Genomic DNA, 21,746 nt, shown 5'->3' on the forward strand with positions numbered 1-21,746 from the left:
CGCCGCATCCCGGGCCGCCGGGGCCGCAGCGAGGCGATCGCGGGCGCCGCCGCATTGGCCGGCCGCTGCCGCACCGACACGCAGCCTCCGGCGCCCGCGCTCCCAGCCGCCTCCGCAGCCCGGCCGCGCCCGCAGTCGGACCCCGGCCGGCGTCCGCCCATGGCCCTCGGCCCGCCGGCCCTGCGCCCGAGCCTGCACGCTGCCTCCGCCGCCACTCGCCGGGGGCTGCGTCGACCCCCGAGTGGGGCGAGATGCTGAACGGCTCCCGCCCGGACAGAGCTCTTAAGATGTCCTTGCCGCGAAGGTCCAGGATCCGCTCGTCCGTGGGTGAGAGAGGACGCGCGCGGGGCGGGGAAGGGTCGGGGGGGCGGGCGCGGGCGCGGTTTGGGGACACCGCCCCGCCCTCCTCCGGCCTCGCCGTCCCCCGGGTCCTGCGGCCCCCGGACCCGCCAGAGCTCGGCGCGCCCTCGCCTGGGGGGCTGGGCGCCACTACAGCCGGACGTCGGACCGCCCGACGGCCGCCAAGGGGGCGGGGAGAGCGCCTGGGAGACCTGGGTCCGCGCCCAGTGCGGGTGCGCGAACGCGCGCCTACCCCCGCCCCCCGCCCCGCTCCCGGCGGAGAGGCGGCGCTGCGCGCGGGGGGCGGGGCGACCTTCCCAGCTGCGCGCGGCGGCCGCGGCGCCCGCCGTTCCCCGAGGGTGGTGGGCACAGTCGGCGGGCGCGGAGACGCTTTCGCCTTTCCCGCTGCGGTGTGCGGTGTGCGGTGTGCGGTGTGCGGTGTGTGCCGCAGAGCTCGAACGGAGCCCGGAGGGTCACACGAGTGTTTGTCGCTCCCGGGGCCCAGGGCCTCGCGCTCTGGCACCGCGCGGCCACCTCCGGCCCCGCACACGTTCCGTGGCTGCCCGATCCACCCGGTGCTACAGACGGCATCCCCCCACCACTCACGCCTGGATTTTGTTTGTTTGTTAACTTATTTATTTTTTACATATTTAGAAACTGTAGTCTTGCTGATTGAGTTGGATGTTCTGTGATTATGATACAGGATGCGTTCCCCAGACCATTAGATAAAGAAAAACCAAAGGGGAGCTTCAAAAACAATAAGCTTTCTTACCATTTCAGGACTCTCGGCAAGTTTGTAGGTAGATGTTTGACGTGAGCAAGGTACAGAATTTGTGATTTGGAGCTGACGTCACTTGTAAATTTTTGCGTTTCTTGGTTTGAGAAAACAGGTGTATAAAAACCAGTGACTTGCCTTTCTGTATAGTTGGGTAAGCTAAGAGGGAAACACCTTGTCAGGTAATTTAGAGCAGTGTTTCTTAAATTTTAGTAATGTAAGGTCACCTTCAAATTCATTTTGAGGGGACCCCCAGTGTAGAAGGATCACGGGGGGGCGGGGAAGGGGTGCCAATGGGTTGAGACTAAACTGTGGGGAGCAAGGGCTGAGCCCAGTGGGAGGGGACGGCAGTGATCTGGGTGCCAGATGGTTCCCGTGGCGATGCTCAGGGGGAGGGAGGGGGAGTGTGCACGTCCTCCATATGTCTGAAGGTAGAGCCAACAGCATTCGCTCATGACTTGGATGAGGGACTTAAGTAAAAGATGAGAATGTAAGACGGCATGGAGGGTTTTGGGCTGAGAAACTGGGAGAATGTGCCGTTTGCTGGGTTGGGAAAGACGCAGAAAGAGCAGTGTTCCCTTTTTGCGGAGGGAGGAAGGTGCAGGTCAGATGTTTGGTTTTGAACACATGGAGTGCATACACTCAAGGGCCAGGTTGAGATAGTAGACAATTGGATTTATGAGCCTAGAGCAGCGATTTTCAACTAGGGTACTGCAAGAATTTTAAAAATGTGCAGTACCTGACTTTTTAGTCAGGGGCACTGACCTCTTTTCCTTAAGATTGTTAAATAAAAAACGACAATAGCCACCTGAATTAAAATTACACCTATTTATTTTTGTCAGATTGGCCAAAATAAATATTTTTCGGTGTGGTGCAGAATTTTAGTAATTAGTTTATATGTGCCACGAGATGAAGAAGGTTGAAAATCACTGGTGGAGAGTTCAGGGAGTGTTCTAGACAAAATAAACTCAAAAGTCCACAGCAGAAGGCTCCATGGGTTAGTGACCATGCACTGGTCCTGGCTCATGTAAAATGCCTACATTTGCTTTAATGCTCTGCTGCTACTATATTGGAAGCCGTGATACATTTTAGACAAGGGACCAGCGTTTTCATTCTGCACTGGGTTTTACAAATTATGTAGACAGCCCGAAAAGAGAGGGGTCCTTGGACTGGGTCCTGGGCACTCCAATATTTCAAGGTCAGGGAGATTAGAGAAGCAGTAATGGGGCTGACAGGATGGTCAGCAAGGTCAGAGGAGACCCCGAGAGAGATGCTCAGTATCTCAGTGTGGGGGCAGATGTGCAGGGAGTGGGGAGTGTCCAGCTGTGCCCAGTGCTGCTGAGAGCTCAAGAAAGACCAGGCCTGAGAACCGACTGTTTGACTTAGCAATGTGGACATCATCGGTGACCTTGAAAAGGGCTGTTTTGTACCGTCATTGGGATGAATGTCTATAGAGCAGTTTCCAGACAGACAAAGAGGACAGGTAACAGGAACAGCATGTCCAAAAAATTCTTTTGAGTAAATTTTGTAGAAAAGGGGGAGAGCAAATCGTGTGGTCTCTGGAGGAGGATATGAATTCCAGAGATGTTTTGTTTTAAGACTAACATTGCAGTCGTACAGTTGATGGCATGCAGGTGAAAGCAAGAGGTTTTAGGGGGTCGGGAGGGACAGTGATCTGAGATCAATGAGAAACAGAGCCATAAGGGCAGAGAAATGAAGGCCAGAAGTCTGGAGGTGGGGGACATAGGGGATCTTCCTGATGACAAGCTGCAAGTTCCAGAAGACAAAAAGGACAGTTTTAAGGGATGGGGCTATTTAGAATATTTACATCTGTATGAAGAAGAGGGAGGACCTGGGTAGTGTGGGCTCCCTGGGGTGACTCAGTGAGTCTGGGTGTAGGGCCTCGTATGGTCGGTTTGGATGGCCACCCCGGCAGACAGGCAGACAGGCAGACAGAGGTGGTGAGGATGTCAGTGTTGCGAGGAGAGGGTGGGTCGGATGCTGCAGGGCTGGCCCTGGAGTGCCTTGAACTTGGGAACCTCTGCTTTTCAGTTGCTAGAGGAGCCGGGAATGGGACTTTGCCATCCACAGAATGATTGCTCAAAGCTTCGGGCAGCTTCTTCATCCAGCATGCAAAGGTGTCTTGGCTGTTTTTGGTCCCTTACTCTTGTATATGTATTTTTTTTGACAGGAAGTAGAACTTCCTGCATCACTAAGGAGGGGCCAGCACTGAGGCTGTCCTGACTGCAGGGCCCACCATTTGTCCTGGAGGCCATGGGCCCCAAAGCCAGCTGGGACGAGCTGCTTTTCACATGCATTTTTAAAAGAGCCTTTTCTGAAAATAAAGAACAAAACCTAAAACATCTTGTTAGGATTTTGGTTAAATCTGCTTCAGGTTTATAGATTAATCTGGGGAAAGGAGACATTTTAAAAATGTTGTGTCTTCTTAACTGTAAATGTGGTATTTCTCATCATTTAATATCTCTTATGTTTTTTGGTTAAGTGTCATTTTTTCCATGTTTTTCTGTGCATTTGAAAAGGTTGATTCCAAGATACTTATGTTCCTATAAGGAACGGGATTATTCAGAATTTACATTTTCATTGTTTGTTGTTGGTGTCTAGGAAAGTTACTGGTTTTCTGATGATTGGGTCCAACAACCTGGTGCACTAACTTATAAATCTTTACAGTTTATGGATTCTCCTAATTTTGAGAGTGTAGTAGACAATCTCATTATCTTTTCTGCAAATATCCTTTTCTTCCTTTATCATTGTTATAACTCTTGCCTTTTTTCTTATTTGATTATATTTGCTAGTACTGTCAATAAAAGTTTGACCAGAAGTGCTGTGCCTGCTTTGCGCTTAGAATACTGAAGCTAATGCTTCTGGAATTTCACGGAGCATGCTGTTTACTCTTGGAGTGTGGTAGCTGTTCTCTACTACAGTGACAAAGTACTCTTCCATTTCTACCCAGTACTTCAGTTAGGGCAGAGGCCCATTTACTGTGTACCTTGAAATAGCCACAAGGGGCTAGGAAAACACTTTAAAGTTCCTGGCTATTTTCGGGGGTCTTTCCCTTTCATCTTTGGATCATTGTGTTCATTAAAAGTGAATCATGGCATAGCTATCCGCTGTAATACAAAATGGTGATATCACCAAACACAGGCAGGGGTACGGAGAAGCTGGATCACTTACACATTGTTGCTGGGGATGTAAAATGTACAGCCACCCAGGAATAATGTTTGGCAATTTCTTATACATCTAAATATGCAACTACTAGAGTATTAGGGCACAGAAATGAAGGCCAGAAGTTCAGAGGTGGAGGATATAAGGGACCTTGCTGATGACAAACTGCAAGTTCTAGAAGATGAAAAGGGTGGTTTTGAGAGATGGGGGCTATTTAGAATACTGCCACAAAGTGGCAATATCACCACAGCAATTGTGCTCTTGGGCATTTGTTCCCAAGAAATGGAAACATTCACACAAAAACGTGTACATCAACATTCATGGTAGTTCTCATTGTAATAATCAAAACCCAGATGTCCTTCAATGGCGAGATGACTGAACAAACAGTGGCACTTCCACACTGCTCAGCAAGGCAAAGGAGCCGACTGCTGGGATACCCAACAGCTTGCATAGATCTCCAGGGAATTAACTGCTCAGAGTGAAAACACCCAGTCACAGAAGGTGACATGATGTCTGATCCCATTTCTATATCATTCATTCAATGACAAAATTATAGAAGTGGAGAACGGATCAGTGGCTGCCAAGGGTGAAGGTGGGTGTGGAGGTAGGATGGATAAAAGGGCAACCTGGTAAAAGGGACCCTTGTGGCTACAGAAATGTGCCACATCTCAACTTACCCAACACCAGTTTTGCAAGATGTTACCATTGTGGGAAACTGGGGAAAAGATAAAAAAATATTATTTATTATAATTCATGTGAATCTAAAATGATCTCAAAAAGATGAGTAAAATCATAAACCATAGTGATTTTTTATCAAAAGAAAATAATTCCCATGCAATATACTCCCACTGAAGACATTTGAGTTACAGTATTACAATTTCATTGTACACCAGCTATTTTTACAGCACAGCAGAGCCTCTCTGTTTAAGAAGCTTAGTGCTTGGCGCATCACCTCCTGCTTGATATATCTTGGTAGAGTCTAGGGCAGGTGAACTTGGACAGTGGTTTACTCCCTTAAAATGATGCTTCTAATTTTTTATAGACTAGTAATGGAAGGATCAATGATCACAATCTGCTTCAAGCTTATATGCTGAGCTGCATACTACTTAGTTAAAATAATTCTGGGATTATTATTTTTTGCCTGAGAGATACATTTGAGTCCTCTCTTAACCTGGATATTCAGTTGTACTTTTGTGAGTTCTAACAAAAGCTATATTTTGTGCCAGTGTGTCTCAGATATTTTACCAGGGGATGAGAATTCAAAGACTAATGTGTGTGTTGCGGCGGCGGGGGGGTCCCTCTTGCCTTTATGGAGCTTCTAGTCTGATCAAGGCGGAGTCTTTTAGTAGTAAGGGAGACAGGGTAGAAATAGGGTTGTAGATTTTAACAAATACATATTGAGTGCCTGCTCTGTGCCAGGCACTGCTCCTGGTGCTAGAGATAGAGGGCGGGGCAGGTGAGACGTCAATGGTCTTGTGGTTGGTTCCAGCAGGTGGGAAGGGTTCTGTCAACTCTCTTATCCTGCCCTGTGTTGACACTCATGGACGGTGCATGCACATGAGTTGGAAAGTGAGGTCAATGAGTATGCATGCCAGTGTGTGGCGTGCGGGTGAGTGGTGATGACAGAGAGGAAGGGGGAGCTGTTTTCTATGGACTATGGCATCAGTAGTATCTTAGGCGGAAGCTTCCAGTTCCTATCTTATTGAATTTATGGGTTTGGCTAAAGGATGAAAGATTAGCAATGACAAGCAGGCAGGCAGTGATGGCACAGACCAAACCAGGAACTTTCCTAGAGTCCTCCTCCAAACCCCCACTCATCGTTCCATTTCTTCTGCCCTCTTCTGGTCATCATAGGTATTTTTTGTTTTATTTTGTTTACATAAGGTTCCTGCTTGGACTTAGTTTTCAGTAGCAACCTGTCCCATGTTTCCAGGGGAGAATGAGGAGAACTGAGGCAGCTGAAAGTATGAAGAGCTGTAATGTCAGAATGTGAGGGCTGGATGGACCTCAGAGATGGTTGAATCCTCTCATTTCACAGGTGAGAAAAATGATTTAGAAACGTCCCTGGCTTGCTGGTTAACTTCCGGCAGGATCAGCTAATTCCCAAAGCCACTGTGCTTTCTGCCATTTCCAGTTGACCTAACTCAATAATGAGACTTAAGTTGAACAGAACAGTTCATTCTTTCTTTTTTTTTCTGTTCCTCAAAGGAAATAAATAAAGAACTGAGTCGCCCTGACCAGTGTGGCTCAGTTGGTTGAGCATTTTCCTGCACAATGAAAGGTCATGGGTTTGATTCTGGTCAGGGCACATGCCTGGGTTGTGGGTCTGGTTCCTGGTTGGGGCATGTACAGTGGGAAATGGATCGAAGTTTCTTTCACACATTGATGTTTCTCTCCCTCTCTTTCTCCTTCTCTTCCCCAACCTCCAAGAATTAAAAAAAGAAGAAGTAGAAGAACTGGGCCTAATTTCTCTTTCTTCCATTTTCTGTACTGTCTATCCTCTGGGTACTCAATAAATAAAGATTTGCCTGAGTTCTGTCCTGGGTTATTCTTGGACTTGGTCTAATGGTCTAGGTTAAGTTTGGAAGTTTCTTTGAGGTAGTTGTACATATAGGGATAGAAACACTAGGCTTTAGGGTTAGAGAGAATTGGATTCAAATTTTGACACTGTCATTTACTACCTGTATGACATTGAAAAGTTTCCTTCTGTTACAGATGAGGTTGAAAATGAATTTTGTACTTTGTGAGGTTGTGATTAGTGAGTAGTAATAATATATATAAAAGTGCATGCATTAATTATTTAATACATCAATAGAAGTTAATGATGTAATCAAGTTTCAACTGTCAACATGACAGATATTTCTCATGCTGCCTGTCATCAACCAAAGTCAGCTCCTCCACCTAGATAATTATTCTGCATAAGAGAAGAATTGGCAAAAACTTCATTTGTCATCATTTCTCCCTCTAAATCTCACAGTGGAGGCCGACCTAGGAGATGACTACATACAGTCATTACTGCAAATATAAGTGTTCTTTTAGCGTCATTATCTAGGTATGTGATTGTCCAGCAGGCACTCTGGTTATAGAGAGAGTGTTCATCCTCTAATATCTCTGAAGGTTATCACCTTCTGTTAAAAGCAGTCTTGGCTTGAAGGCCATTTTCTACCCGACAGTGGCCAATAAACACCTCAGTTGGTGGCTTCAGTTATTTAATAATTGATTTTACTTTTCCAGCGGATGTGTTATCTCAAACCCTGACCATAGAAAGGTGCCAGTTAGACAAATACATTAAAATTATTGTCTGAAAAGTTCTTAAACATTAATGGGAGGATGTCTATAGAGCTTCTTTGAAGATGGCTGTCTACCTTTCCTCCTTGGATCTTTACATGTACTAAATATAACACCTCTGCTCAATACTGCCCTGGATACAGGAGGTTATTTACATCCATTTAGGCCTGTTAAAGTGCCCAGAGCAAATGTTAACAACCATTAAGAAAAGCTAAAAATAAAAGTGATCTCATAGCCATGCCTGGCGAGTTTGTCCTTATCATCATCAAGGGCAAACACGGAAACAGGACCTTGGACAGGGCCCTTGTCCAGACAGAGCCGTGCTGAAGTGGGGACGGCCTGTAGCACGGGCAGCATACCCTGACCGCACTAAAGGACACAGTCACACCTGCACGGCTACCTGGGTCTGCCTGCACGGATGTGTGCATGAGCGTGCACGAATGACACTTTATTCAGCAGCAGTGATCACAGAAGGCTCACTGGGCCGACACGTTACCATAGATGTGTGCGCATGTGTGTTATGCCCACACACACCTGCATATTGTTTATGGGTATAAGTTTCTTGCTCCGAAGGTTCGATCTTACCTGGCTCGCTGCCTCTCTATAAATTCCAGAATCTGAGGTATTCTCAGATTTCGTTCTAAAACGTAATCTAATCCTAGTTAATTTTGATTTAGAGATTTTACATTTGCAAGGAAGTTGTCCACTCTTTTGTAATCTTATGCCAAATTAAAGCAAATGCCACATTTCACACTTTTCAGTGAGGTGTTCGGCGCTCCTTTTCCCTTTCCTATCTCTGGAGATGCTGTGTTAGCCGAAAGCAGCGCTGAGATCCCAGGATTACTGTCAATATTTTAAGCACATTACTGAGACTAATCCTCTGGGAAACTAGGGTAAGCAAACTACTATGGAGTAAGTACTTCTCTGTTCTGACGTTTGGAATCTCAGTCTGGACACTAAGTTCAAAGATGGCTGCTTTACGCCCAGGCCTTCAGTGGCATCTTATCATGGAGAAGTTCATTCACGTTCAGAGGGAGAAACAGTGTACTGGCTGATGATATGTTCAGGTCAGTGTGCCACAGGATCAGGCCTCTTATCAACCATTTTTAGCCACATGAAGATTATCCATATTTAAGACACTTTTCTATTTTCTTTTCTTTATTCTAATGCACTGAGGAAACACAGCTTTGGTTTTAAAACTACAGAGTTTTTCTTTTTGAGCTCCCATAGAGTTACAGTGGCTGGCAGACTAAGTGTTCTGTCTGTCCCCTGGAACCTCAGGACTCACTGAGCAGCTGCCTCTACCCTACCTGGGTCACTCAGAGTGTAACCTGAGTGCTGTTTCTGTTGTATTCCTTGCCCTCCCTCCACCACATCCCTTTCCCCAATTACCAGTGCTGTTCACTGGTGCTGACAAGGATAATGGAAATGGACTTTCTGGGTCCACTCGAAGTTCATGTTCAGGTTGACTCTTCCAGATGCTTGGAAATACATTTATTTAGCTCTATCTCATTCTTCTACTCTCTGATTTTTCCGGTGTTAGGGTTCACGCAAATTTTCTGGAAGGGAAGACCCCGGTGTAAGTACTTGATTGAGAAGTCACTGCAACTGAGAATAAATTGTTCCGCATGTCAACAGTGAAGACCAGTGAAGATTGCAAATGAGTGCACAGTTGGGGCTGTTACAGTATTCTCGCTGAGACATAAGGAGGGCGGAGAGACCGGCTGAGTTGGAATCAACAAGCTCTAGACATACAAACCAGGGATGAGGGGAATGAGGTAGAAGCTCCGCCCGGTGAGGGGCAAGTGTAAAGGTGCTGTTTCCATCTCACTTGTCTGGTGTCTGTCCTTCAGAGAGCCCACGACACTTTGCACAGAGTAGGCATGCCTTTCTGGAGTCTGACATTATCGAAGTTGAAGGTGACTTTCTGGACTGATGCCGACCAGTTTGGTGGCCACTAGCGGCCTGTGTGATGTGTGAATGAGAATGGAGCTGCGCTGTGTGTCACATGCACACTGGATTTTGAAGACTTATTGCAAAAAGGAATGTAAAGCATCTCATACTGTTATACTGTTTTGTGCTTGGTACATACTGAAATAATGTCTTGGCTATATCAGGTTAAATAAACTACATTTAAAAATTATTTTCTGTGGGCTTTTTTTTTTTACTTTTTTAGTGTGGCTACCAGAAAAGCTGTGTATGTGGCTTGCATTCTATTTGTATTGGATAACACTATTATAGATCATCGTGTGCAAACATTTTTGATTGACTCTTCATGGAATTACAGACTTTCAGAAACAAATTATCTGGCAGTCCGACACCCTCATTTCTAGGTGAGGAAACCAAGGGTGGGAAAGGTCAGTTCCAGGACTGGCCCGGTGTCCAGAGACAGAGAGGAGAGCCAGGTCTGTAGACTCTGCCTGTGTTCTTTCAGGGTTATCTTGTCTTCCTCTTACACTGGGTGAAAATCTCCCTTGGGCACAATCTAACCTATCCACCTAAAATGATTTTTGAAAATGAACAGGGTCTTGGTACTTGGCACTTAGATTTCTTTGAACTTACTCTCTAATAAAATCTAGTTGCTTGAGTTTTTTTGGCTGTTTCCAGATATTGTCGGTCAGTATTTGCAAGCAAGATCTTCAAATATGATGCTCTTGCAATTTATGATTATATGAAGTTTTAACCATGTGCTGCACAGTCTGGGGGAGCAGCTGGCAAACCCGACGGCCCATAGAACCGCCTCCTTTACAGCCAGTGGGCATCTCAGCAGCACTGTCCTCTCCTGGGAGGCCAGTCAATAATTGGAGTTGAGAATTTTTAAAGTAACACATTTTAAAAATGGTCCTCTCTTACTGTATATTTTCTCTACAGTGCATCACTTTTTCAAATATGTGTCCCAGAAAAACAGAGGAAGTAAATGCAAAAGAAAACAATCCAAGGAGGCAGTGTTTCTATCCCATCAGGCTGCTAGTGCTGCTGAGTCTTGGTGAGAAGACAAAGTACTGTATTTTTCAGACTATAAGATGAACCTTTCCCCCTAAATTTGGGGGTGTGTGTCTTATAGTCCGAATGTAGCTTTACGTTTACATTGGTGAAATATTATGTTATTTATGTTAGTAAATATTTTGCCACATTTTTTGCTTCAAAATTTTTTTTCCTATTTTCCTTCTCTAAAACCTAGGTACATCTTATGGTCTGAAAAATATAGTAGGTTTGATTACCAGGGAGTGAAGCTAGACTTTTTAGATTGTTCATGACACTGAGTTTTTAGGAATTTCTCTTAAAGTACACTGACGAAATTGTGGGCTGTGATGATAAATACGATGTTGGTAACCAAGATGATACTTGTGTTGTGACTAGTGGTCTGATACCTTGTGTGGTTACTGTGCTTAGGGATATGATTTGACTCTCAGTCTGTGAGTCATGTAATGCAGAGCTGTGTCATCCGTAGTCTGTGGTGTATTTCAGGGGAGGGCTTGGCGTTATGAGCACGGCTGTAGAGTGTGACTAAAATGCCCAGGTTAGGAGACATATTCTGTAATTCTAAGTCTATTATCTGGACTGTTTTATGTGTGATGATATGTTGACAAGATATACCAGGGCAATGCCAGCAATATTATGCCAAAGTGATGCTTTAGATGTGAAGGTGTCTATGTTAACTCTGAATTCAGTGCTGTAGTGTCACACTGTAAGGTCAGCAGTAGAGTGTTGCACTGTGACAAATGGATAATGACGTGCATCTACCATTACAGTATCATACAGAGTATTTTTACTGCCCTAAAAACCCTGTGTGTTCTGTCTGTTCATTGCCTCTCACCCCAGCCCCTGATCTTTTTACTGTCTGCATAGTTTTTCCTTTTCCAGTATATCATTTGGTTAGAATCATACAAAACATAGCCTTTTTAGACTGGCTTTTTTGGCTTAGTGATATGCACTTAAGATTCCTCCATATCTTTTTATGGATTGATAGCTCATTAAAAAAATCCCTGAATAATGTTCTATTGTCTGGTTATACCACAGTTTATTTATTCATTAACCTGCTGAAGGAAATCTTGGTTGAGTCCAAATTTTGAGAATGATGAACAAAGCCTCTATAAAAATCCATGTGTAGGTTTTTTTAAAAAAAGATTTTATTTATTTATTTAGAGAGAGTGTAAGGGAGGGAGAAAGAAAGGGAGAGAAACATCAGTGTGTGGTTGCCTCTCACATGCCCCCACTGGGTTCCTGGCCTGCAACCCAGGCACGTGCCCTGACTGGGAATAGAACCAGTGACCCCTTGGTTCGCAGTCCGAGCTCAATCCACTGAGCTACACCAGCCAGGGACATGTGTAGGTTTTTGTGTGGACATTATGGACATTAGTTTTCAACTCCTTTGGGTAAATACCAGAGAGCATGATTTCTGGATTATATATTGAGAGCATATTTAATTTCATAAGAAACTGCCAAACTGTCTTCCAAAGTGGCTGTACCATTCTGATTTCCCAATAGTGAATGAGAGTTCTCGTTGTTCCCCATCCTCGCCAGCATTTTGTGTTGTCAGTGTTTTGGATTTCATCCTTTCTGTTAAGTGTGCAGTGGTATTTCATTGTTGTTTTAATTTGCAATTACCTAATTACATGATGTGGAGCATTTTCTCATGTGTTTATTTGACATCTGTATAACTTCTTTTGTAAAACATCTATCCAGATCTTTTGCCCATTTGTAAATCAAGTTGTTTGTTTCTTATTGTTGAGTTCTAAGAGTTCTTTGTATGTTTTAGGTACAAGTCCTTTGTCAGGTAACTGTTTTGCCAATATTTTCTCCCAGTCTGAGGCTTTTTGTTTTCTAATTGTCTTTTGAAGAGCATAAGTTTTTAATTTAACAAAATCCAAATTGGATTATGCTTTAGGTGTTTCAAGTTTTCTTTGATAGTATTTTTCCTTAGCTTTTTGAAATTTGTACATGCAAACCTTTTCTTCTAGAGAGTACTGTAAGTTATAAATACCCATATTTACTTATTTTCCCCCTAACAATGGCTAGAATTATTCTGTATATGTATCCTTTTCCTTTCCATAGTGAGCTCCTCCTCCCAAGAAGACAAAAACCTTGGCACAGTTTTTTTCCCTCCTCCACGCCCTTCTTTGACATCACCTGATTTGGTTCCAGAAAATAGTTAACAGGCAATTACTAATTTGTTGTTGACTTAGATCCCCTAGGATCTCTCAGTGGCCATCTGTGAGTGGTAAACTGATTCTCTGTGTCCCCTAAAATGCTTTTATGTCACCCTCACAATTAAACAATAGTTTTGCTGAATACGGAGTTTTAGACTCCAAATTCTTTTTCTTCAGCACTTTAAGGGTTCTACTTCATTATTTTCCTGTACATAGATTTGCCAATAAGAATCACTGTCACTCTGATTCCTTTGCAGCTAAGCTGTTTTTCTTTTTGATTCGTTTTAAATGACGTTCTCAAATTTCAATATGATAGTCAAAATATTTTTCCCCCATTAGTTAAAAGCTCAGCACTGGAAGTCCCTTTTGATCTGACAACTGTGTCTTTCTCTGGGGATATTCTCATATCTTACATTGCCAAGTATTGCCTCCCTATTCTCTTCCTCTTCTTGTCCACACCTGCAATTAGTCTGCTGTTGGCCCCTCTGTCTCTGCCCTTGGGTGTCTGAATTCTATCTATACTTTCATCTCCTTATGTTCCAGTTTAGGAGAATTGCTTGGTGTCATCTTCCAGTTCAGTAATTAACTCTTCAGCTTTGGTTTTCTCTTCTTTTGTTTTTTCTTCTTCTTAGTTTTTAGTATCTATTGACTCTTTATTCAACAATTACATGTTCTATTTCCAAGGTCTCTAGCTGATTTTTTTTTCATTATAGTCTAGCATTGCTTCATGTATTGAATACTAACTCATTTCCTGAAGGACACTTATTTCAAAATCTTTTTCTGGTCTTTTTTGTTTGAGTGTGAGCTCTGTTTGCTTTCTCATTCCTGGTACTTTGTTACTCTAAAACTCATTTTTTTTTCAGTTGAGAGTCCCTGGAGGGGGCCAAGCAAAGCTTCAGGGAGTGTGCATACCGTCTTCGGGGAGTGCAGGGAGGGTGGAGGCTGACAGGTGCCCATTCGATGGCTGGTCTTTGGAGCTGGACTGCTCTTCATTCCTTCCATGCAAACAGCTCTTGTGGCGTAACCCTCCTGAGGCATTGTGGTGGACCATGTTAGCCACGTGAGTTGTTTGTCCTACTCTTTCCTTCCTTGCCTTGCATACATCCAGGCTGGTTGAGGAGGGGAAGCCAGCCAGAGTCCGTACTCTGTTATCATTTGATTTGTGCTGTAGTTGAGGCCGACTGCAGTGCTGTGTTCAGTCAGGGCATAGCCCAGATGACTGCAGTCAGGCCTGTGTTTGAGTTTTGACCCTGGCACCTCCTAGCTGGCTGTCCTGGGAGAATCTCTCAGCTCCGCTCTCCTCATCTGTAAAATGTGGGTGGTAATACTACCTACCTGACTGATTACTGAGAGTCCTAAAACAGATAACATACTATATGAGACACTTAATACTACCTGAAACTTAGGGTTACTAAAGAATTGTTGTAAAATTAATAATTAAAACAGTGACATTAATATATTATAATTATTTCAAGAACAATATACAAGGACCTGACCCTCCTCCATTTTATTTTGTCTATAGCTAGCTTGTTAAATTCTCTCCATGTAGTATGAATTCTAACTATATGCATATAAATGTCTTGGAAAAGTCAAATGACAATTGTAGTAGGCTTAATTTTTAAAGAGAGTTACAAAATTCTGCACACATCAGCAAATGCATGAGAGAATTTTCCTCTTCCTGTGAACCAAAACCATTTTCTGCCTAGTTACGGTGCTTTGGGAAACTTGGAGGAATACAGTGATTATACAGAGCACGGTTACCCAGCCTTCCTGCCCGACCCTGCTCATTGGAGGGGCTACGGGGCAGGCAGACTTGCACTTTTTAACCAAAATATGCTAAGCCAAGAGGTAGTTTGACCATTAATAGGGACAATGTTTTCCTGTTGGAATCCAAATGGAGGGTGGGGACTGGTTGAAAGAAGGTGAAAGGGTCAAAGAACATACATGAATGACCCTTGGACATGGACAACAGTGTGGGGATTGCCTGTGGGAGTGGGGGAAGGGCTGGGTGCAGGGGAAAAACAGGGAAAAATTGGGATAACTGTAATAGAATAACAATAAAATATTTAAATTATAATAAAAACTGTCATTTTCTCTCATACTAGCATGAAAGATGGAACCACATAGTAAACATCAGATTCTGAAACAATTTAATTGTGTTTCTTCTTTTTCTACCTTGATTTCCCCTACACAGCACATCTTTCAGTACCTCCTGACTCCTCAGCTGATCCTGTGAATACAGGATTCAGTCACTCCCTCTCTGCACCCTTAGGGGAAAATTCTCCTATTCCATTAGCATTGAAAGTAAAGAAAGCAGCTCGTTCCATGGTTGGACGCTAAAGACAGGAAATAAACGGAGAAAACCTTGCTGAGGCTGTTCTGCTTAGAAAGCCGTTGAGGATTTCTTAGGGCAGTGGTGAGTGGTCATGAGCCTCAAACTGTGTTTTAACAGGAATAAGAATAGTGCAAGAGCCAGCACTTAGGAAGCACTTGCCTAACCCGTGCGCACAGAAACGGTGTTTATTTGATTCCCACTCTGATTACCATGCTTGCTCAGCGTAGGCACTCAACAAGTACATGGCCCAGTTTTGACCCAAGTTCATAGTTTTCTGCAGCTGTCATTAATAAGGCATTAAAGTGTTGATTTGCTTTGAAAAAAAAAAAAAGAATAGTGCAAACAGGCCTAAGTAGCAGGGTCTCAATAGACATGTTTCCATACTTAAACTTTTATTTTTCCTTTTTTGTTTATACATATTCATTTCTAAGCACTTGCTTCTACAAGTCTTAGTCATGACCCAGGTGAGCTTTAGCACCTTTCCACTTTGGGAGAGTGAAGCCCTGAGCAGGTGGAGAGAGGGGTGTTGGGCGGTGCCCTGGTGTTCACCGCCTAGGGCCTGTGTTTCGCATTGGTGGGCATGCACAGCCTTGCGGTTTTGAGTCCTTCTCTACTCTCTAAAATACCCTCGCCAGTGTGGCTCAGTTGGTTGGAACATCATCCCAACCAAAAGGTCGGCGGGTTTGATTCCTGAAGCACTCAGGTTGTGGGTTCAGTCCCTGGTTGGGGTGTGTATGGGAGACAACTGATCGATGTTTCTTTCTCTCTCCCTCCCTTTCCCTCTCTCTAAAGTCAATAGGCATGTCTTCAGATGAGGATAAAATATTAAAAAATAAAATAAAATGAGTACAAATAACAAACCCTTTCACCAACTTTCTCTGGGGCACCACAAGAGGAACAGGAAAAATATTGAAGTAACTAAAACATTACTCAGAGTTCTAACTTCCTAAAATTCTAATGATAATTTTGTAATTACAAGAGTTTCTATAAATGAGAAAAATTTAAGTTAAGTGTTCCTTTTCTTTAACCTGAAAATATTTCTATATATTAAATGTAATGTAAAGATTTCTATATATTAATTAAACTTTTTCTCTATTAATATTTTCAAATATTTTTGGAGTCAAGGTTGTTCTAGTGGAGACATTGTTGTCTTAATTTTCTTGTTTAATGTCAGAATTAGGAAAGGAAGGAAGCAAGGGAGGAAGGCAGGCAGGCAGGAAGTGTCCTGCCCCAGTGAGAAGGTGGGAAACTTGGAGGGCAAGTCAAGGTCACTCTGGTACCCCTGGTCAGGGGGACTCCTCTGGGGAGAAGTGGCCTGGGCACAGGCGCACCTACAGGGTGGTGAGGGTGGAAGGGAAAGTGTGTGTGAAAGTGTGCCTATAGAGCGTGATGTCTCCACCAGTGTGATGGAAAATGGGCTCTCCAAGGAAGCTAAGAGAAGTCCAAGAGGAAACCGATGAAAGGGTAGGGGCAAACTCCCACAGTGTGAGAACAACTTCTGTGGCTGCAGGGGTTCAGTCAGCATGGGACACACGGCCTGCCCCTGCCAGAGACTAACAAAGGTTATATTTTCTTTTAAAAGTATTTGATGAGACAAGTAATTTAAGATAGTGGCACATACTGATATTTGAGGAAATCTTGGGAGGGAAATGGCCATTGTTTTATTTTCAGAAATTAAAATGGGTGTTTGTTTTAAAGTCTGTTTTGTCTGGTGTAAGTATTGTTATCCTAGCTCCTTTGTTTGTTTCCACTTTCATGAAACATCTTTTCTACCCCTTTACTCTTGGTCTTTGTGTTTCTTTTGATGTGAAGTGAGTCTTATGTAGGCAGCAGATATAAGGGTCTTGTTTTTCTTTTTTTAAATCCATTCTGCCACCCTAGGTCTTTTGAATGGAGCACTTAGTCCATTTACATTTAAAGTAATTATTGATGGGGGAGGGTGGAATCAGAGGAGAGAGGTGGGGATGGCTGGGGTGGAGGGGAGTGGTGTGGGGGAAAATGCTGACAACTGTACTGGAACAACAATAAAAAGTAAAAGATTCTTCATGGTTTGCATTAAAAAATTAAGCAATTATTGATAGGTATGTACTTATTGCCATTTTAATTGTTTTCATAGTAGCTTTATAAGTGGTTGGTTTACTACCTTTACTACATGTTTGCCTTTACTAGTGAGATTCTTTTTCTTTCATATATTTTTCAATTTCTAGTTTTGGACTGTTCTTTTTCACTTAAAGCAAAGGCTATAGTAAGAGACAAAGAAGGACCCAGTAATTCCACCTGTGGATGCTTATCTGAAGACAACAGAACACTAATTCAAAAAGATACATGCATCCTTATGTTTACCACAGCATGATCTACAATAGTCAAGATATGGAAGCAAACTAGGTGTCCATCAGTAGATGAGTGGATGAAGGAGTGGATACACACACACGCACACATACACACACAATGGAATATTACTCAGCCATGAAAAAGAATGAAGTCTTTCTCTTTGTGACAACATGGATAAAGCTAGAGGGTGTTATGCTAAGTGAAACAAGTCAAAGAAAGACAAATACTATATTATTTTACTTATCTATGGAATCTAAAAAACTAAACAAATGAATAAACAAAACAAAAGGCTCATAAGAAACAAACTGATAGTTGCCAGAGGGTTGGGTGGTGGGTAAAGGGGTGAAGGGGATTAAGAGGTACAAACTTATAGTTATAAACATAAATAACTCACAGGGTTATAAAGTACAGAATAGGGAATACAGTCAATGACGTCACAGTAACTGTACAATGACAGGTGGTTACTAGACTTCTTGTGGTGATCACTTTGTAAGGCCTATAAAGGTCAGATCACTGTGTTGTACACCTAACACTAATATAATATTGTGTGTCAGCTTTACTTTTATTAAAAAAACTTTACATTGCAAAATGAAAAAGAAAATAGGCAAGTTTGGAAATCAGAAATTCCAGCACTTTAGATGTAAGGAGAATGAAATAAAAATGGTTGGATTTTGTAGAGTTAAAATAGGAAAGTGATTTTATTGAGTCTGATAAATTACCTATGTCACATTTTTTTCTCTAAAATACTAAAACACTTGGCATAATGAGGTCCGTAGTCATCAGCAAAGGAAATAGAACTATAGACTGGGAAAGGAGGTATCAGCATAGGGTGTAGGCGCTTCCTGTTGAGGGTCTTTAATTTGTCCTGGGTTTACTAAGAACTCTTGTGTCTTATGTTTTGTCAGTGGTGAACCCACTAGAGAGCTGCCTGAGGGTGAAATGTGTGAATGGCTGATGCACACAGTCAGAGAGGTGGAAAGAAAAGGTGCATTTGGTGATCAATGGAGAAAGGCATTTGTCTGCCTGTTTAGCACACTCAGCTTTGAATTGAAGCAGTGCCCAACATACCTGCACTTGGCTGGTTTTTACTCAGATCTGTAGATGTTTATTAGACATTTCTCATGTTTGATGAGCCAGTAAATGACCTGAGTTGTGGATAAAGGATGCTTAATGGTACACAGTTTCTGTTTCCAAGGATTTATTACCTGGTTGGGGACATAAGACCTAGATACGTAAAAAGGAAATAAAACTCCTAATATTTTAAGACAATAATAGAAGGGGTGCCCGCAAGGCATAGTTAATTGGTGAATGAGTTAGAAGGATGATGAAGCAGAGACTGGTCATGGTAGGTTTTTAAGAGGAGAATTTAAGTTGGTAACCTTTTATCTGAATGGTCTATCTGTACAGCAGAACAAACATCTAATTATCAAACATCTGCTCTGCTTAATGTCCTGTGAATTGACCTTCTCCTCTTCAAAGTAAGCCCCAGGCCCCGATCCCATTCCTTAGCTCAGGATGGTGTATGAGCCTCAAATGCCTGTCTAGTCCTTGGGCCTCATTGCCTTTGACCAGCCAAAGAACCTAGAAAGGTGGAAGAAAAAAAATTTCTCCTCTATAGGCTATTTAAAAAGTCAGGGTTATTAAGGTATAATTTACATACAGTGAAATTCACCCTTTTTAGATGTAGAATATTGCTTGATGATTTTAACAAATGTGTGCAGTTTCATATAATCAAGCCAGAGGATTATTCATGACTCCAAAAGTTCTCTGTGTCGTTTGGTAGCTGATTCTCTCCCCACCTCTCTCAGCTCCTGACAACCACGGATGTGATTTCTGACCGGAAAGTTTTGCCTTTCCCAGAATGCCAAACAAATGGAATCATACGGGTCGTCTTTTGTGTCTGGCTTCTTTCCCTTCCTGCTTTTGAGGGTCATTCATGTCTATAGTTTCATTTCTTTGTACTGCTAATAAGTATTTTATTTTATAGATGGGCCACATTTTTTTAATCCATGTACTGTGCCTTGAGTTAGGTTTTGAAGGATGTGTAGCTTTAGATGGAGGCGGTGATGGTAGGGAGAGGACTGGGCAATTTGGAGGTAAAGAGATGAAGAGAATGAGTTTCTCAGATATAGTCTGACTTTGGAAAGAAGTAAATCAGAGAGAAAGATTCCTGAGTGTGAGGATTTATCTACATTTTTACTATTGATAAATCCAACTCCAGCCTTTGTCCCTACTTTATACTCCAATAGCACAATTTCTCCCTACCCTGGACTCCTATTATTCTGTCCATTCTTCGTCCATCTATCCATTTCTCCATTCCTTTATTACTTATTCATCCAGCCTTTCATCATCTATTTACTATTTACTTATTCTATTTATTCATCATTTAGCAGCATTAGCTGAAGGCCTTCAAAATGCCAGACAGTGAGCTTACGATCAAGTTAAACATATTGACTATCATGATCCCTAGAAATTCTCAGTCTAGTGGAGAACATAGCAGGAAAGTCAACAATTGACAGAAAAAAATGATCATATAATGATTTAAATTATTATATAACTTTCCATGTGGGTCCTTGAAGGTAGTAAGCTCACTCACCTTGCCCTCTATGTCAGTTCTTTGAGTATCTTAAGAGTTCAATAAGTACAAAGGATAATTTAAGTTGAAATCCTTTAGATTAGTTTTGGTCTTTGGGAAAGAAAAGAAACCTACTTTATGGTTGATTCTGTTTTTGCACATGCAGGGTGCCATATAGAAGAAATTTGGGTAGGGACCCAGAACAGGCTGCCTTAAGTGGGTATAGGGCTCAGGAGAAAATCATAGTGTAAAACAGTTACATTTTTCTCAATGCCTATTTGTGATTGAGGAAATGTTTTGAAAAATGCCAATAAGTAACTGTGTTTTATAATGTGTGATTTAATGAAAAAATAAAGTTATGTAATTCCAGTGCATGGAGGTGGATAGGCAAAGGCAGCCAGATGTTCCTGAGTCATGTGCGGGACAGTCAGCCGCAGGCCCCGCCTGGTGGGCAGGGACACTCGCTGCCTGACGTCCTAGAGCACTGGTGGAGTCAGTGGCGTGTGCTAGTGACCTACAGGGAGTCCCACGCTGGCAAGTGTTTGATACTCAAGTCAGAAGAAATTCTGTTGCTCTTACACATTGCGTCTTTCCTTTGCACATCTGTACATGTCCACCCAGGCCCAAATGTGCCCTTCCTCATGGAGCCCTTCATGGTTATCAAGATGGGTGAGCTTTTCTTTCTCTGGGCCCCTGTGGCACTTTACCTGGGTCACATTTTAGTTGGGTGTGTGTGTGTGTGTGTGTGTGTGTGTATCTTTCTCAGAATTATTTATATATTTTTTGAGGGCTCTATTTGGTTTTCATTGTCTTGCAGGAAGAATCGCTGATTCGTTTCATTTTGTATGTGCCTTGGTTGTAATACATGCTCAGTGCATGTTAACTGAACATCTACTTAAATCTAATCCATTGAAAGTCTCATCTACAAAATTTTATACTTTCCTAGGTTCCTGGCTGAAAATCTCTCCCTTTTTTAATAAAAGACAGATTTACAAGAGAAAAAATGTAATTATGTACCTATTACGTACATACGGGAGCCCCGCAAAGATAGGAGACTCGAAAGGCAGGCGCTGAGTGAGAGACTGATCCAAGGGCAGGGGGAGCGGGAGCTTCCAAGGTGGGGGGGGGTGGCTATTCTCGGGAAGGTGAGAGGAAGAAAGTTGCTCTGCCGTGTCGCTAAGTCTCCTAGATGAAGAAATGATCTCTGCCAGTAGCTCTTTTCCTGGTACAGGCTCTCTTTCCAATGTAAATCTAAGATAAAAGAGTAATTTCTACTCAGCTTTCGGAGCTTGTCCTATATCTGTAGTTTCTCAAAATAATCAGCTGAAAATAATCCTTATGCCAAAGAGGCATATTTTGGGGTGGCATATTCTGCCACCTTTCGCTGACACACGCAGGGGTGTAATAATGGGGAAGAATCTAGGCTCCTACATCAGGCAGACTGAGATTGAGATCCCAACACTGGTCATGGGATCTTGGGAAAAACAACAAAACTTTTCAGATTCAGTCCACCAACTTAAAAAAGATGAATGCTATCTCACAAGTATTGAGAGGAATTAGGAAATATGCAGTGCCTGACTTTTGATAGTTATTTTATAACTACAATTATTGTTTTTGTTGTCAAATAATTAAGTGAATGGTCAGTATAAATGCCATCACCTTATAAGAGCACCTTAAAAATAGTTTGGAAGGATTTTAATACATGGTTTGTATTTTCTGGGTCTCTTTAGAGACAACACCTGGGTGGGCTTATCCTCTGCAGCACAATTA

At 42.7% G+C, this 21,746-nt stretch overlaps 1 protein-coding gene across 1 annotated transcript in view; it reads left to right on the forward strand.

Annotated features, from left to right (window-relative positions):
- Positions 1 to 200: 200 nt before the first annotated feature.
- ATP8A2 (ATPase phospholipid transporting 8A2) overlaps positions 201 to 21,746 on the forward strand; it is a 568,312-nt gene continuing 546,766 nt past the window's right edge. The window contains exon 1 of the mRNA XM_045844948.1: positions 201 to 327. Within this exon, the coding sequence (XP_045700904.1) occupies positions 252 to 327 (76 nt within the window). The 5' untranslated portion in view covers positions 201 to 251. The remainder of the gene's footprint in view (positions 328 to 21,746) is intronic.

This window comes from Phyllostomus hastatus, unplaced genomic scaffold, assembly GCF_019186645.2.
Source record: "Phyllostomus hastatus isolate PE091 unplaced genomic scaffold, TTU_PhHast_1.1 phas_contig_41, whole genome shotgun sequence".
Classification (NCBI taxonomy): Eukaryota; Metazoa; Chordata; class Mammalia; order Chiroptera; family Phyllostomidae; genus Phyllostomus; species Phyllostomus hastatus.